The sequence below is a fragment of the Homalodisca vitripennis genome, chromosome 1 (assembly GCF_021130785.1).
Source record: "Homalodisca vitripennis isolate AUS2020 chromosome 1, UT_GWSS_2.1, whole genome shotgun sequence".
In the NCBI taxonomy this organism is placed as follows: Eukaryota; Metazoa; Arthropoda; class Insecta; order Hemiptera; family Cicadellidae; genus Homalodisca; species Homalodisca vitripennis.
Window position 1 is genome coordinate 101,675,695 of NC_060207.1, and position 15,655 is coordinate 101,691,349.

Sequence of the window (15,655 nt, forward strand, 5' to 3'; positions counted from 1 at the left end):
CAATCTTTTTATTAATGACGTTGAACTGAATGTGTCATCCAGGGTCCTGCTTTTTGCCGATGACAACAAAGATATTTACTATTATTTCTTTAAGAGATGATTATTTGAGTCTGCAGAGAAGTTTAGGCAGCATTTCTCATTGGTGCACCTTTAATGACATGAGTTTGAATTTCGACAAGTGCGTTGTGATGTCTTACCATCATTCTCACATCCCAGGGCTATATCAATATGCGATTAGAGGCAATGTGCTGAAGAGAGTTTGTAAAATCAAAGATTTCAGTTTTATATTACCACCTGATCTCAACGCAAAAGATCACATTCTTCATGTGTCAATCAAGGCCAGCTCAATTTTGGGATTTATCATGAGATCTTCTTGAGACCGCCTTTCCATTGACTCACTCAAGACTCTTTACACCTCACTTGTGAGATCTCACCTTAAGTATGTGTTTATTGTGTGGTCTCCGTACCAGAGGAACCACTTTGAAGTCCTGGAAAGAGTGCAACGTAGATTCGTCAGATTGATTGGGATTCAGCTGGGTTTCACTTATTCTTCCATCCCTGTAGATGAGGTGAAGGGTGTCTTGGGATTATCCACTCTTGAATCAAGAATGAGAGACACGGATATTTAACTTTCCTTTTCAAGATTATTGAGTGTCGTGAGTTGCTTGGTGAAGTGGATCTGAGGGTTTCTCGGAGCACCATAACTTCTCAACTATTTGGTAGAAGGCACTTCTACACTCTTTATGTTTTCTTCAGCATCTTCCCTTGTTTGCAGCACTCTGGAAACCTTGTATGCAGCCGCATTGGCTTCTTCGACCCTGCCCCTGTGTACTCAAGATTATTCATTACAAGCACATTCCTACACACGTGCATGTGCGCTAACACACACACACACACACACACAAAACCTGAGAATGCAAATCACTGGATAATAATAAAGTATCCGTAAATCTATTACAAATCATGGGAATCATGTAAAACATAAGTGGATCAGATTAACAAGAGAAGGAATAGGGTACTTCAAGTAAAGCTACCTCAGGGTGCTTGTGAGATATAGGCTAGTTACTCCATTGAGAGTGTCTGTTAACAAATTTTAGTTTTTTATATCAAATAGCATCAAATTTACTCATGTGACTCATTATGCATTAAAAAAGTTAGGCCTAACATAGTTTTTATTTTTTTTTTTATTTACATGTTGAAGAAAGTAATGATGTATCTTAAAAGGACTTGGTGCTTATTATAATTTTCAATTATAGCTAGTGGTGGTATAGATCAGAAGTATTACTTTCATGTAATATTTTCATGTTCCAAAACTTTCTTTGATAAGTTAAGATGACAATGCTAAACACCATTCAAAACTGTAAAATTTTCTGGGTTAGCTGTAAATAAAACAAAAACATGTTTACTGTTTTATTCTTCCCTTGTATGTTACCAGAGAACTATGATATGTGGGCTGAATTGAAAATCAAGGTAAGGGAAATAGTTGGTACAGTACAAGATGAAGAGTGCTGACCATAAGTGCTTTGGTTGGTATAGGAACTGTGTATAGACTAATACCATGAGATCACTGACACTCCCTCTACAACTAAATAAACATTACAAATTAAATGAGTAACCAACACCATTGTATGTTTTATTTCAGTAATCATTAAATAAACAGTTCAGATTTGAGTGCAGAATATGTAAAACAAACTTTCTCTATTAGGGCCAAGATGGGCGTCCTGGAATCTGGGTATCTTCTTGTGTATCCGATGTGCTGGAATCCATCGTAACCTGGGTGTCCACATCTCCAAGGTCAAGTCTGTCAACTTGGACTCATGGACTCCTGAGCAAGTTGTTGTGAGTATTACTAGCATTACCAATCAAAATAATGAAATCGGTTTTTTATTTTTGTTACATTAGTCATTTTTTAACTGATAATACAGTGAAAATTCGTGTGGTTTAGTCACTTTATATTTATACTGGAGTGTATCAATTAACTACAAAAACAAATCAAAACTACAGTAACCGGTTAAAAATAAACTGTAAATAACTTGTGACAGGGTCCCCACCCGACCGTGAAAACTGTGAATAAGCAGTAAATTTTGTTCATCGTGAAAAACTTAATAAATAGGCCGTGAATTTAATCTACAAGCCATGAAAATTACTTATTATTAAATGAATCAGCATGTGTTGTTGCCGTGTCTATGTCATAAGGTCCGTTTCACACATGAGCAAGAATTAAGCTAGCGTATCACCGCGACTTATGGTAATCGGTCATTGCGCAGTGTGCTGCAGCGATGATCACAAACAACCGCCACCACTACTAGATCACAGCCAACAGCAGTGTCACAGTCCCCGTGACTTAGTAGTGTTTGGTGGTGTATTGAACTGGCTACCAGTTGTCGCGGCGATCGCCGAACCTCATATTCTCAAAATATGGATCTTGGTGGATTCGGTTGGAGAGGAGTCCATAGATGCTTATAAACATTAGCCTGCTTTTTTACACTACGATGTAAATATTTGATCTTTTTTTATTTGCAGTATAGCATATGATATCTGTAGACTAACTACTAAATCAAAACTTTAATTAATTTGTTTTTTCACTTATAACCAGATAGATTACCTTAGAAAGTATAGCCATATTTATAAATAATTGTTTACCTGACAATTTATTATTGTTATTTATTTTACAATTATAAGTCGATTTTCTCACCAGTGCTAATAGTTTTGCATAGCAAGAAAAGTGGATTTAATAATGATTTGGTTATTTTACAAAGGGAAGCATGTCAAAATTACACTTGAACTTTAACATATTTTACCTTAAATTTGATAATGATTTTTACATGAATAAAAATTATCATGCATATATCTAAAATAATTAAAATGAATAATAATGTTTTGAATGATTTTACTGGACAATTTACTTAATCTTCTTGTTTCTTAGGGAATTTAGATATTTTCATTCATTGTAGACAAAATTACTTTACAAATAACTAGCTGTTTTCACACACTTTTTGTAAGCCTCGCCTGTGTATGTGCACTTCTAGTTCATGTGAATTATATTGCCAGTGCTGATGTAGAGGTTGCCTTGTTGTCACAATTAATAAAATCTGTCAAAAGTGTATGTTTATAGCCATTGTACATGTATATGCACTTTATTATAAAGTGGTTTAACCCTTCAAGCTTCAAGTTCAACCAGAAATGTATTTTAAAGACAAGTATACATCATAACTTAGTGCTTTCAAATAGTGTTTGGCTATTTAATGTACGTAACTGTCTCATAATTGTAGTTTATAATGTGCAGGTGCTGCCTGGTTGTGAGTTATATCAATGGGCATAGCATCTAAACCTGTGTGGTAAAATACATATACATAGAACATTTCATAATGATCAGTCAAACAGTTTCTGATTCTACCAATGTCATGTATACAAACATCCTCTTTTATATATATACATGTAGATAAAACATACAGTACAATTGTAAAATAATCCATATAATCTTCATCTTGAAGTCCAAGTTCTTTATCCTCATAGTAAACATGAATCAGCAAACTGTTTTTGGGCACGGGAAATATTTACGTCTTCCACGCTTCCATCACTGTCAGTGATATCAGAATTGCACTCATAATCAATGTCTAACAACTAAGCAACAGCAGAGGCCCGTAGTTTTTTACCGTAGTTTCACCACCATTATGATCAATCTCTATCTAAACAAAAACAAACAACACACCTATCCTTGCATGTAGGCTGACAATTGAAAACAATTACAAAGGACTCGAACAAGCAGATGATCAATTCAGTGCTCTAGTAACAAAACAAAATGAAATGCATTTTCCTGTTAGTAAAAAAAATAAAACATTGAAGACCATAGCAACGATATGTAATTGATATTTGCTAGAAAAACCCATAATAATAAAGAATGGCTAAACATAGACTACGTAATCCACAATTTTGCTTTAGTGTAGGCCATTGGAGCTTTTTGTTCAACTCCCGTTCTAAGCCTTCTTGCAAAGGCTGGAGAATCATCTCCCATTTACAGATGACAACTGTCCCTAAATTATTTTTAATTATTATCAGACAAACCAGAAAACCCTGCCTTTGATTTAATTGTTCACAATCAACTTCAAGAATTGTTCCTTGCAAGACCAAGACACTCGTTACCCCTTGGAGATAGAACTAGAATCTATGTTAAACATATACGCTTAGATAAATAAGCTCTTAGGGATTATACACCAGTTTGACGTCCCACTGTGGAGTGTTTTCAAACCCTCCATCAATTTCTGTCTGACAAATTTTAAGAAGTTGTGTACAAGAGAAGTGACCTATAGGGAAGAGCTGTAAAATAATGCAAAGACTCCCACCATGTGATATAGTGTATGCCAACAACTGAAAAGAAAATTTCAGTAATGGGTACACTTTTTTACTGTGGATAGTCAGTACAGCTTCTAACTTCCTAATGACTCCTTCATATATGCAACAGAACTTGCAGCCATAAAAAAGACCGTCCCAAGCATAGTAGGTTTAGGTTTGGGAGGTTCGTTGTCTACACAGACTCCCTTAGTGGATTTCAAGCTATCGATGACATATATTCAAGGAACATTCTTGATTGTTATATTTGTAGCTCCCTTCACTCCCTTCAATCTGAAGGGGTAGTTATAAACTTTGTTTGGGTGCCAGGTCGTGTAGGAATATCTTGTAATGATCTGGCAACTAAAGGAGCTAAAGAATCATTTGAGCTCCAGCCTTTTTTCCATACAGATGGTGGTATCAGAAATTGTCCCAGTGTTGAGGGCAAAATTAAAAGCTGTGTGGAATTCTGAGTGGCGGACGATTGAAATTAACAGGCTAAGGCTAATCAAAGATATTTTTAAATTATGAGACACAGCATCCAGGTGGTGCCGTCATGAAGAGTTAGTACTGTGTTGTCTTAGACTAGGTCACACACTACTAACTCATGGCTTTCTTATGAGCCAAGATGTCCAGTCAGTCTGTGCCACATGGGACACTGTTATCACAGTGGAACTTGTACTTGTAGACTGTCCTCGATACTCGCGACACAGGTGCAGCTTGAATCTGTACGATTCTTTGAAAGATACTCTATGTGTTGATGAGCTAGTTAACACATTCACTGCTGCCAGAAAATACGTTAAAATTACAAGCCCATGCTGAAAATATTTTTTTTAGGTTTTACTTACCATTATTATGTGGAGACTTCATATGCACCATCAATGATGTGTATATGTCCATATATACATATATACAGCAACAATATAGTAGCGGCAACCGGAAGGTGCCGGCCGCACTCGGCAGTCAGATGCCATTGGACACCCGACGGTGTCAGTCGCGTCCGTCACTTTCCACGCACAACACTTTTCACTGTTCAAATTGTTTACAGTATTCATTCATTTGTAACCGTCATACACACAATTATATACAATATTTACAATATTTCCACTTTTTCCTGCCTCATTTTCTTTCCTACTCATGATAACTTGTCGAAGCATCTCAGTGCACATAGGCCAGGTTCGCCAGGGCACTGGGCACAAAAGAAAAGGGTCATGGTTCTTTTCTTTTGTCTTTGAGCATTCTCTGCATCGTTTTCTCTTCATCCTTTCTCCTGTGTTGTCAGGTGTGTCCATTTTGACAATACGTGTCTGACAGTTGTTTGTTGTCTAGGCCGGAGTGGAGGTGTGATTGCGTTTGCTGCAGGCAAAAGCATGTTGATGATGGACAATCTAAAGTGGTACAGCGATCTTTTCCTTGGGTTGGTTTGTAAATAAAGTTTGAAGGAGTTCACCAACAACGTCTGAAGGAAATGGACGAAGATCTTTTTGTACCAGCGAATTGATTTGTGTTCGAAGGCATAATAGCTCATAAGCTGATCATTTCGGTCCACACCCTTCATATGGGCGTTGTACTGTATTATGGGCAGAGGCTTTTGGCCGAGGTTGGTTATACCTATTCATTGAGATTGCCCAATCATTCTCAAACTCTGTGGATAGGTACAACACCTGACGCTTGTCGCACCATTTTGCTATCAAAACACCATTTGGCGTACCGTTCTGCCTTTTCTCCTCTGGCAAGACGAGCTGTCTTGAGATCTAGCGGAACATGCTTTCGGTCTGAGCGCATTGTGCCGGTCGGTGCAGTAGGTTTTCTCACTCAGTAACTCGGTTGCAAGGGGGTAACTGATATAATAATTATCCATATACAATGAATGGCCCACCCCAAGCATTCCCCCTCATCAAATACTTGACTACTTTGCTAGCATGACCTTTTCCTCCAAGTTCACCTCCCTTCCCAGAATACACAGTGTGAAACTTACACAAAGTCCATCCGGGTTCACATAACGAGTAAATCTTGATACCATATTTATGGCGCTTTCCTTGAATGTATTGTCGAAAGTGCAGACGTCCTCTCCATAGCACCATTCCTTCATCAATCGACAACTCTCGACTTGGGTAGTAGATGGTTTTCATCTTTTGATTGAAATAGTCAATCAAAAGCCTGACTTTGTAGAGGCGATCATCAGGTACAGTCTCTTCGTCACTTTCATAAAAATTTAAACATCTTAGGATCAGGAGAAATCTGTCTCTGCTCATTTGGGATCTCACGAATCCAAAAATTAAACATACGATCAGTTTTCCAGTAATCGTTTAGACGATTTGATTTTTACAGTTCCCATGTGAAAGATTAGCCCGAAAAATTTTTTCAGTTTAGCCACTGTCAGTTCCTGCCAATTATTTATTCTTGATTTTATTTTGAGGTTAGGGGAAAATAATATTTCCCAGGCATTTTTGTTAGTGGCAGACACAATTTTTTCCAACAAGGTATCATCAAGTAGTAAAAAAAAAAACCAATCGATAGGATCGTTTGTTCCGGGGGCAGGTACAAGCAATTTGTTTTCTTTTGTGAAGGGAATTCTTCGCATACCTGCAGTACGAAGTGACCATATTGGGTCAGAAAAATCACTTGATCAGCTTCCTGGTCATCCGTGTCCTCATCCTCGATGTCCACAGGCGCCACCACATTGACAATAGGCGGCGCGTCAAGCTGGGCTTGGTCAATGTCACTCTCCGGGCCGGCAGACGCCACAGAATCGTCAGAACTACTTTCCACATCACTCTCACTCAAATAGTGTCTTATTTGGCTAGAACTAGGACCATCCATTGGTTCACAACGAAGTTCACAGCCCCCTACAACTATAACAATACACCAAACACACAGATTAGCCGATGAACTCAACCCGAACCACGTGGAACAACAAACAAGGGTACTCTACACGCGGCGCGAAATATTACCTTCCTCACGCAGAAGCTGAAACAAGCACTGACGTTGTGAAATCTAGAAGGTGGCGTGACACCGTCCGGTGCCGAACGCACCCGAGGACACCCAAAGCGCGGCACCGTGCGGGTGCCAGCCGCATTCAATGTGTTAAAGAGAATTCTTTCTTTTCTTAAGGAGACAGCTAGTAAATGTGATCTTATTTTTAACCTTGTTAATTGTTAAGTTATGGTTAATTTATTATTTATTTATTAAACTTTTGTCTAGGATCTGGTTGTTAGTATTATTCATTGTTATTTTTATCTAGTTGGGCTGTTTACAGCCATTTTGATGAAAAAAGATATCAAATTAGTTATTGGATATATTTTAATCATAACATTAATTTTTTAGTTTGTGGTTCACGTGGTTTGTACAAGTATAAGTATGTATAGTAATCTGACACTACCAAAATACAAGTAGGTGTCTATCAGTGTTTATCACAAAATCACTTTTTGTGTTTACTTGAGTCAGCTTTCACCAAGCTGTTTATTTTACCCTTACTCACTCAATTGCAGTATTATCAATCTGTAAAGTTAATTATTCCATGTAACATGAAAGTTGAAAGTTAGAAGTTAAGACTGAATAATGCTGATATCTTGTGAGAAAACTACAAACTACTTGGTAGCAAGATGGTAGTGCTACCAGCGAAATGGGTTAATAAAATTAGGCTTATTGGTTAAATACAATTAATTACAAACAATAACATCACTTTATTTCAAATGTAAATCTATTTTTAAAACAGTATATGACATTTGAGAAATTTTGCTTTAAAATAAAATACTTCGTCAGTATTAACAATAACCAAAAATGAGTACAAATCTGTGATTTGTATTATTCTGCAAAGATTCAAAGATTTTTAACCCTAGATCTCACATTTTTATGGTCACATATTGATGGGGACTTTTCACAATATCAAATTTTATGAACAAAAAGTCTTCTTATTTTGATACCAATAATTGAAAGAAGAGGTTCAGTAACATAACATATTGAGATTTCACCTGCCTGGATTCAATATAACTATTGCAGTTAATAAAATTAAAAAAAAATGTTCACACAAATTTTATCTTAACATGATAACAATCTTGCAATACTTCAATGTTGCTTAATGTGCCAAGTAGTTTGCATCAGTAACTGACCAATACCAACACTGGAAAGTATTCCTCCTTCTGTTTGTGTAAACAAGATTATAATAGTGTAAACAATTTACATTGAAGTAAGTATTTTAGAATTACTCGTAAGTAATATTCCTCTTTCTGTTCATGTAAACAAGATTAAAATAGTGTAAACAATTGACATTGAGAAAAGTATCTTAGAATTACATTTAAGTTGTAGCCCCTACCAACAATTAAAAATGTCACTGAGGTAGCTACATTTAACAATCTTATTTGTAACACAATCACATTAAAAAATTAAGGCAAACAACTAAAAGAGTTCCCTATTAATTGATAAACGACATTACATTATAGGCTAGCTAATACTGTCAAAATTGAAGGAAGTATTTGATCGTTCCTAGTCAACCATTACAGCTACTCAATATTGTAGCCTAGTAGAGATTTCTACTTTTTTCATTGCTCAGTTATTTTTGAACTCATAATAAATAAGATATGTATATTTGTCCTACAAACTAATGTTAATACCTAATCCCAGAAAAAAAGTTTAAAATCTTTATTCAACTTATTTTTAAATTAGAATACTACAGTTTGAAGTGGCAAGAATTACAGCATTTTTAGCGATTTGAACTTTTTTATAGAAAAAGAATGTACCAGATTCTCTTACTAATGCATGTTGCTTAGAAAATGTAAATTATGTCTCTAATAAATCTTCCACAGCTTGCTGATTCATTATAATGTAGTCCCATGAATCCACTCTTAGAGAGTGCTTGTCACTTGTCATATAAAACATTCCCTCTTATTTGAACTGTTCTAGTTATCTCCCTCTTACCTTTGAACCTAATGCTATTGTTTGCTTAGTATATAAATATTATATTTTGACATATACATTGCTTATAGCATGGACAAATGAAACATTTTAGAACTATTGCAGCTACATGCATATCTCAGTTCACATGAATGGATTCTAGAACAATGATGTAACTGACAACTTTTCCGAGAATGAGCTTTTAGCAGAATAACTATGCAAACTGCAATCTGTTTTGTGGTATATTTTGTTTGGAATAAAATCCAAATTGGCAACTCTAATTAGTTCTTCAAAGTGAATCAAAGCAAGTCTTTGTGTACTGAACAACGTTGTATCCAGCAGATGTTAGCCACATCGGGAGTTTTACTTGTATCCTGTTGTGAAAACATCTTGAATAAGAGGGAAAAAGGAAGATTAGAGTTTCCAGTGGAAAGAAAAGATTTACAAGAAGGCAAAGCATGTAGTGTATACCAGAACAGTTTGTCTCTGGAAAATAAGCTCCTGAAATGAAAGTGGAACAAGATTGGGTACTTTGGTATTATCTAGAGGCCACTTATTTTGGAGCATTTTTTCTTACCGGAGACATAAAAATCTACATTATTAGAAAAAACAGACTTTATTTGACTTATTGTGAAAATTACATGTCCTTATGACTATTAATTCTTTTTTTCTGCCTCCCAAAAGGGAGCAATGTCAGTAAGAAGTAGGTCACGCTGTCCCTATCTACTTCTTGTTATTTTACGATATAAGTAAGTTTAGATTAGTTTTATCATACATATGTTACTAGTACTACCAACTTTAAAAATAACCTTTCCAAGTGCTAACGTGATCTGAGCTTCAGTTTGAATACTATCTCGAAGGATATTTTTCTTTTTTTTTCGTCAGAAGTGCGGGGTTACCCTAAAGGGTGATATATATTAACAATTGTAATGCACGGTTAATGACACTGCAAATAATTAAAACTTATGCCATGCATTACACCATTTAAAAATTTACATCAACATTATTCGTTGACCGATTTTTAAGTTTTAGGTGCCAAATGTGTGCAGTTAGATGTAACAACTGCTATTATTCTTTAAAAACATTAATAATGTAATGGGTTTCTACAGTATTAAAATTTAAAAACTTCAACTGACTGCCATCTTGAAACGTAATGTGATAATGTAATATTAATTTCTCTCTATTGAAAAATAATTATACCAAATTTGACTTATATATCTTTACTGGTATCTGGTATATAAATTAAAAACTAAAAATCACATACAGACAGACAGACAACAAACCAAAAAAGGACCATTGGTTGCATTTAGTTTTTATTTATCTCCTCTTGGTCCATAGAACAATAACCTAAATTTTTGGCATATATATATACAGTATATATACCTTGTGTTATTTACAGGTATAAGATAGTTTGTGGACATGGTTGAAGGCAAGAGATAACAATAAAAAAAAATGGCTAATTTACAATACACATTGTAATTTTTTTAAAGTCAATTACTAAAGTAATTTATACAAAAACAAACTTCTACAATATGACAAAACCACTAATGGAATTATTGTACTGTCAGTTCTATTTAGGACTATTCATTATCTGACACTCTTGCATAATGCTATCACTTTAGCCTTCTATATGGCATGCAGACAAAACAAGGTTGCTTAGAACAAACTAGATGATTATGTAATGCCTTCAGTTATTATTTAACAAAAGTGAGTCATAACCAAAATAGGTGGTAAGGTACATATTATTACAAAACAGTCTCTCCGTGTGTGTGTGTGGGGGGGGGGGGGCACGTGCGTGCATGTAAATGATGTCCCAGAACTCTACCAATATTTTCAGGTATAATTCTTGGACCAAACACAAACCAATATATTATATAAAAACTGCCGAAAACTCAATAATTACCCAAATAGCCACCATTTTGGTTTTTTATAACTTAACATTTTTAAATTTTCAGAACGGCTTGTAATAGGTTGAAATTTGGTATATACCTTTATAACCTAAAAGGCCTAATTAAAAAAATTCATTGTTTTAAAAGCAATTTTTAAAATTTTAGCTTCCTAAAATATTTAAAAGATCTTAAACATTATATAAGATACAAAAGCATTATTTATTACATTTTAGTAACACAATTTAATTACAAATCCAAGGATACCAAGTTTAAGAGAATCGGTTGATAATAAGAGAGATAATGCACTTAATAAAAAAACTGAATTCTAAACAATATCCACTGACCACTGTCATGTGACATCACAGTTTTGAGCAACAACTATCAATTGTCTTATTTTAGTTGATTATAACATTCCATTGTCAAACTGTGGTAATCATATCATTACCTATTGCAGCATTTAGGTTTCTTTTAATTTAAACATAAGAAAATTAAAATGTTTATAATTCACAAAAGTAATAATTTTATTTAAATAAGTTTTTATGCTAATGAAGTTTTATAAAAAAGGTACAAACTTGAATTTGTTGCGAACTTTACCGACAGGTTCAAGATGTGCAATCAAACTGGTTGTTGGAATATTGAACGTAGACTGTTGAATATTAGACTGATACTGTTTATCCAGCAGCAGCAATTGGTTTTTTAATTCAAAATTATTTTGTACTGTGTTGTAATATAAAATTTTTGTGATTTCATTTGAAGTCCTGTGTATGTACAGGGTGTGTCCCAGAATTCTCTACTAATATTTTCAGGTATTATTCTTGGACTAAAGATATGCCACAAAATATCATATTAAAACTTTCGAACACTCACTAATTACCCAAATAGCCGCCATTCTGATTTTTCACTTTATTATTTTAAATTTCAGAATGGCTGGAAGATTTAATTTGAGATATTCCTTTATAACATAATGGCTTTACTGCAGAAAACTTTCAATTTTTTCCTCATGGAGGTTCACCCAAGTTGTTATTCTTTTAATTTTCCTCCATATTTTGTATGTCTGTTTCAAAAATGTCTTTATCAAAGTAGAGTTCATATTGCAATTACTTCTGAAATGAGCCTCTGGCAGCTGTCTCACATCAACAATATTCTTAGGCTTCAGTCTTCTATAGTTTACTGTTGGAATAAAAATAGGGTTTGTAGAAGTTAGTTTTTTCTTGTTTAACCAAATGATCAAGCTGTTAAATTACTATAAAAATTATATAGTCTTGAAACAACAACACACTTTCTTGTAAACAACAACAAAAATGGCCGGATACAATATGGCGCTTGTGCCATAGATAGCAGCTGGCATTCACATGATCCCAGTCCTATTGCCGTTCGCAAATGTCAGTTTTTGAATCTCACAAGTCTTCACATTTATCGGTTTTTTTCTTCGAAATCCAGGTTTTTTAAAATCGAAATAACTAGGAAAAAATTATTGCTAGGTTTGTTTTTGAGGGATCTCTTTTAGAGTGCCCTCTTTATTCAAATCAACACGCCTAAACTCCATAATAAACTTGTGATCCAGCCAAAGATCTTTTGCCTTGTTGATCATCAATTCAAAGATCCCTTTTTGAAAGTGAATGGTGAGCTTTTCTGGGACATGATAGGTTGGTTGTTTTTGACCTCAACTATAAAAGATAGATGTAATAAATGCTACTGGCTGCTGGGTGATACAGTTGGTTGGTTTGAAAAGATTTTCAAGACATTTGAATTAAAATAAAATGATGATTGTATAATATTGGCCTAAAGTTATGTGGAAATTTTACACATTGTTCATCACTTTTATCTGCTAGTGTGTGAAAATGTGATTGATCAAAATCAGAAACGTCTTGCCCTTAAGCTAAAAGTGGGCATTTATTAGTAATAGTGTTTTATAAGCTTTGTTGGGTGTCTCACAAGTAACCCAACAAACTTCTCAGGTGGTTTCCTCTCATCAAAATAATGAAAAAAGTTCATATAAACATATGTCCGGAAATGTCACTGGTAATATGGCGCCGGTGAGTAAAAATCCAGTCTGTGGAGCTTGCCCTAAAAGAGTTACAAATAGCTCTGGGGGTATTAAGTGTGAGGGAAACTGTGCGAAATGGTTCCATTTTGAATGCGGTGGAAAATCAAAAAGTGAATACTCCTTCTCAAAAGGCGAAAAGCCGAATTTTGTGTGTAGTAACTGTGAACAACTACTGGAGCAACGTAACAGTGCAGTGAGTAACCTTATTTCGGAAACTGTTTCTGAAAACTTTCACGTGAATTGTGAATGTTTTGATCACATCAAAATATTGACAGATCAGATATTTGATCTAACTAAGAATCAACGTGAACTTAGTAATCTGTTAGGTAAAACTAGGGCTGAAAATGCTAAACTTGTTTCTATCTTGAACAGTCATACCGAGGCCATTGGTAACATTTTAATAAATAATTCTAACCATTTAACTTATGCTAGTGTTTTAAGGTCTAGCGCTGATAATTTAAATTCTTTTACTGTGATAAATAAGTTTAATGAGGACAGTAATATTAAAATTGATGGTGCAGTTGGTGAACAAAACTTGACTATGGCAGTGAATAAACCTGATTTCTTGTCTGCTAGGAAAATCAGAGAATATAATTCAATGCTACCACCTGCTCCAGTAAGTATAATAACTTCTGGAAATGCCAAACACAAGTTTATCAAGTCGGCAGTGGTTGGCACTGGCTGTGAATCCGGAGAGTGGCAGGCTGGGCTACATGCTCAACCCAGTATCGGTTAATTCTACAGCATTGAGTTCGGTTTCGGCGGTCTGTGGTGTTAAGGAACCATCTGATTATGATGCAAGGGAGCCTGAAAACGAATCGTCTGAGCCAAGAAGGGATAATACAAATAACCTATTTGTAGAGGTTAATTACAAAAAACGTAAAATGCCGGGACAGAGTAGGCCTAGGACAGGTAAAAGATGTATGTTTTTGACTGGTAGTGCTACTGTTAACAGTGATAAATTAAAAATTGTTGAAAAAAACAGACATATTTTCGTATCAAGACTTTCTGAAGATATGGAGTGTGAGGGTCTAAGGCAATACTTGAAAGACTGTTCTGATGGTGGTAGTTTTGAAGTAACAAAATTAAAAACCAGGTACCCTGGCTACAGTTCTTTTAAAATCGGGATTCCTCTGACACTCTGGGACAAGGTTTATGACCCAGACTTTTGGCCAATGGGAACATATGTGAGTCGATTTAGGTACCCACGTAAAAGTGCTTCAGTACCTTCTTTTTTGGATCCCAGTCAAGGGGCAAATACAATAAAATAGATCTTTCACTTTTAGGTGATGTTCTGGAGCAAAAGCCTAATAACAATTCAATAGTAACTAAACTTTGTGTTGATAGGCCTAACCTCAAAGTTACATCCTGTGATGTAAATACAATAATTGGGTGTAATTATAATTTTAAATTGACTTTTTTGGAATATTTGTAGTTTAACCAATAAACTCTGTAGCATTGAATTATTGAATAACCAACTTAATTCTGATGTCTTCTGCATTGCGGAGCATTGGTTAGCTTCCTCTGAGGTCCAGCATTTGGTAATTCCAGAGTATAGTGTTGCAAGCTATTTTACAAGGGAACATCACTTGCACGGTGGAGTGCTTATTTGTGTCAAGCAAGGTATTGAGTTCTCCATCTTGGACCAAGTTCTTGGCTACTCGGAGGAGATGACTTGTGAGTTGGCAGCTGTTGTGCTCCCTGTGTTAAAGACGGTTGTTGTTTCGGTTTATAGATCTCCTGCAGGTAGTCTAGCCTCTTTTTATGAAAAGTTGCATGATGTTTTTGCTTTTTTATACTGCATCAAAATGAACATTATTGTAGTTGGGGACTTCAATGTAAACTTTATGGCAGACAATGAAGAGACCCATGAACTATTAAACCTAATTGATAGTTTTGGATTGAATGTGACTGTGTCGGATATCCAAGATCTCCAAGAACTTCCAGATCATTAAAAATGGTGCCTGCAAGTAAAAATCCAGTCTGTGGAGTGTGTCCTAAAAAGGTTACTAATACTACTGGTGGATTAATGTGTGAGGGAAAGTGCATGAAGTGGGTTCATTTTGAGTGTGTAGGGAAATCTAAAAAAGAATATTCGTATTCTAAAGGTGAAAAGTCCAATTTTGTTTGTGACGACTGCAAGAAGCCGCTGCAGGAGGAACAGAGTGTATGCATAGTGAATACACCACCCGTAACTGTAGCTCATAACGCAGATATAAATTCGCCCTGTGATTGTGTTGTGCATATAAAAATTTTAACCGATCAAATCTTTGATTTAACTCAAAATCTTTGTGAGATTCGTGATCAGTTAAGTATAGTACAAGTTGAGAATACTAAACTAACCTCAATTCTGAACGATCATTCTGAGGTTATAGGTGGTATTTTAACTCATGACAATGGCAAAGTGTCTTATTCTAGCATTTTAAAATCTCCTACTATAAATAAAAATGTGTCTTCTAAGACGAGAAATGCTCAGGTAACAAAAACTAAGGTTGTT

At 35.1% G+C, this 15,655-nt stretch overlaps 1 protein-coding gene across 1 annotated transcript in view; it reads left to right on the top strand.

Annotated features, from left to right (window-relative positions):
* LOC124367919 (stromal membrane-associated protein 1-like) overlaps positions 1–15,655 on the top strand; it is a 78,514-nt gene that overhangs the window by 5,418 nt on the left and 57,441 nt on the right. The window contains exon 2 of the mRNA XM_046825128.1: positions 1,706–1,839. Coding sequence (XP_046681084.1) covers positions 1,706–1,839 — 134 coding nt within the window. The remainder of the gene's footprint in view (positions 1–1,705; positions 1,840–15,655) is intronic.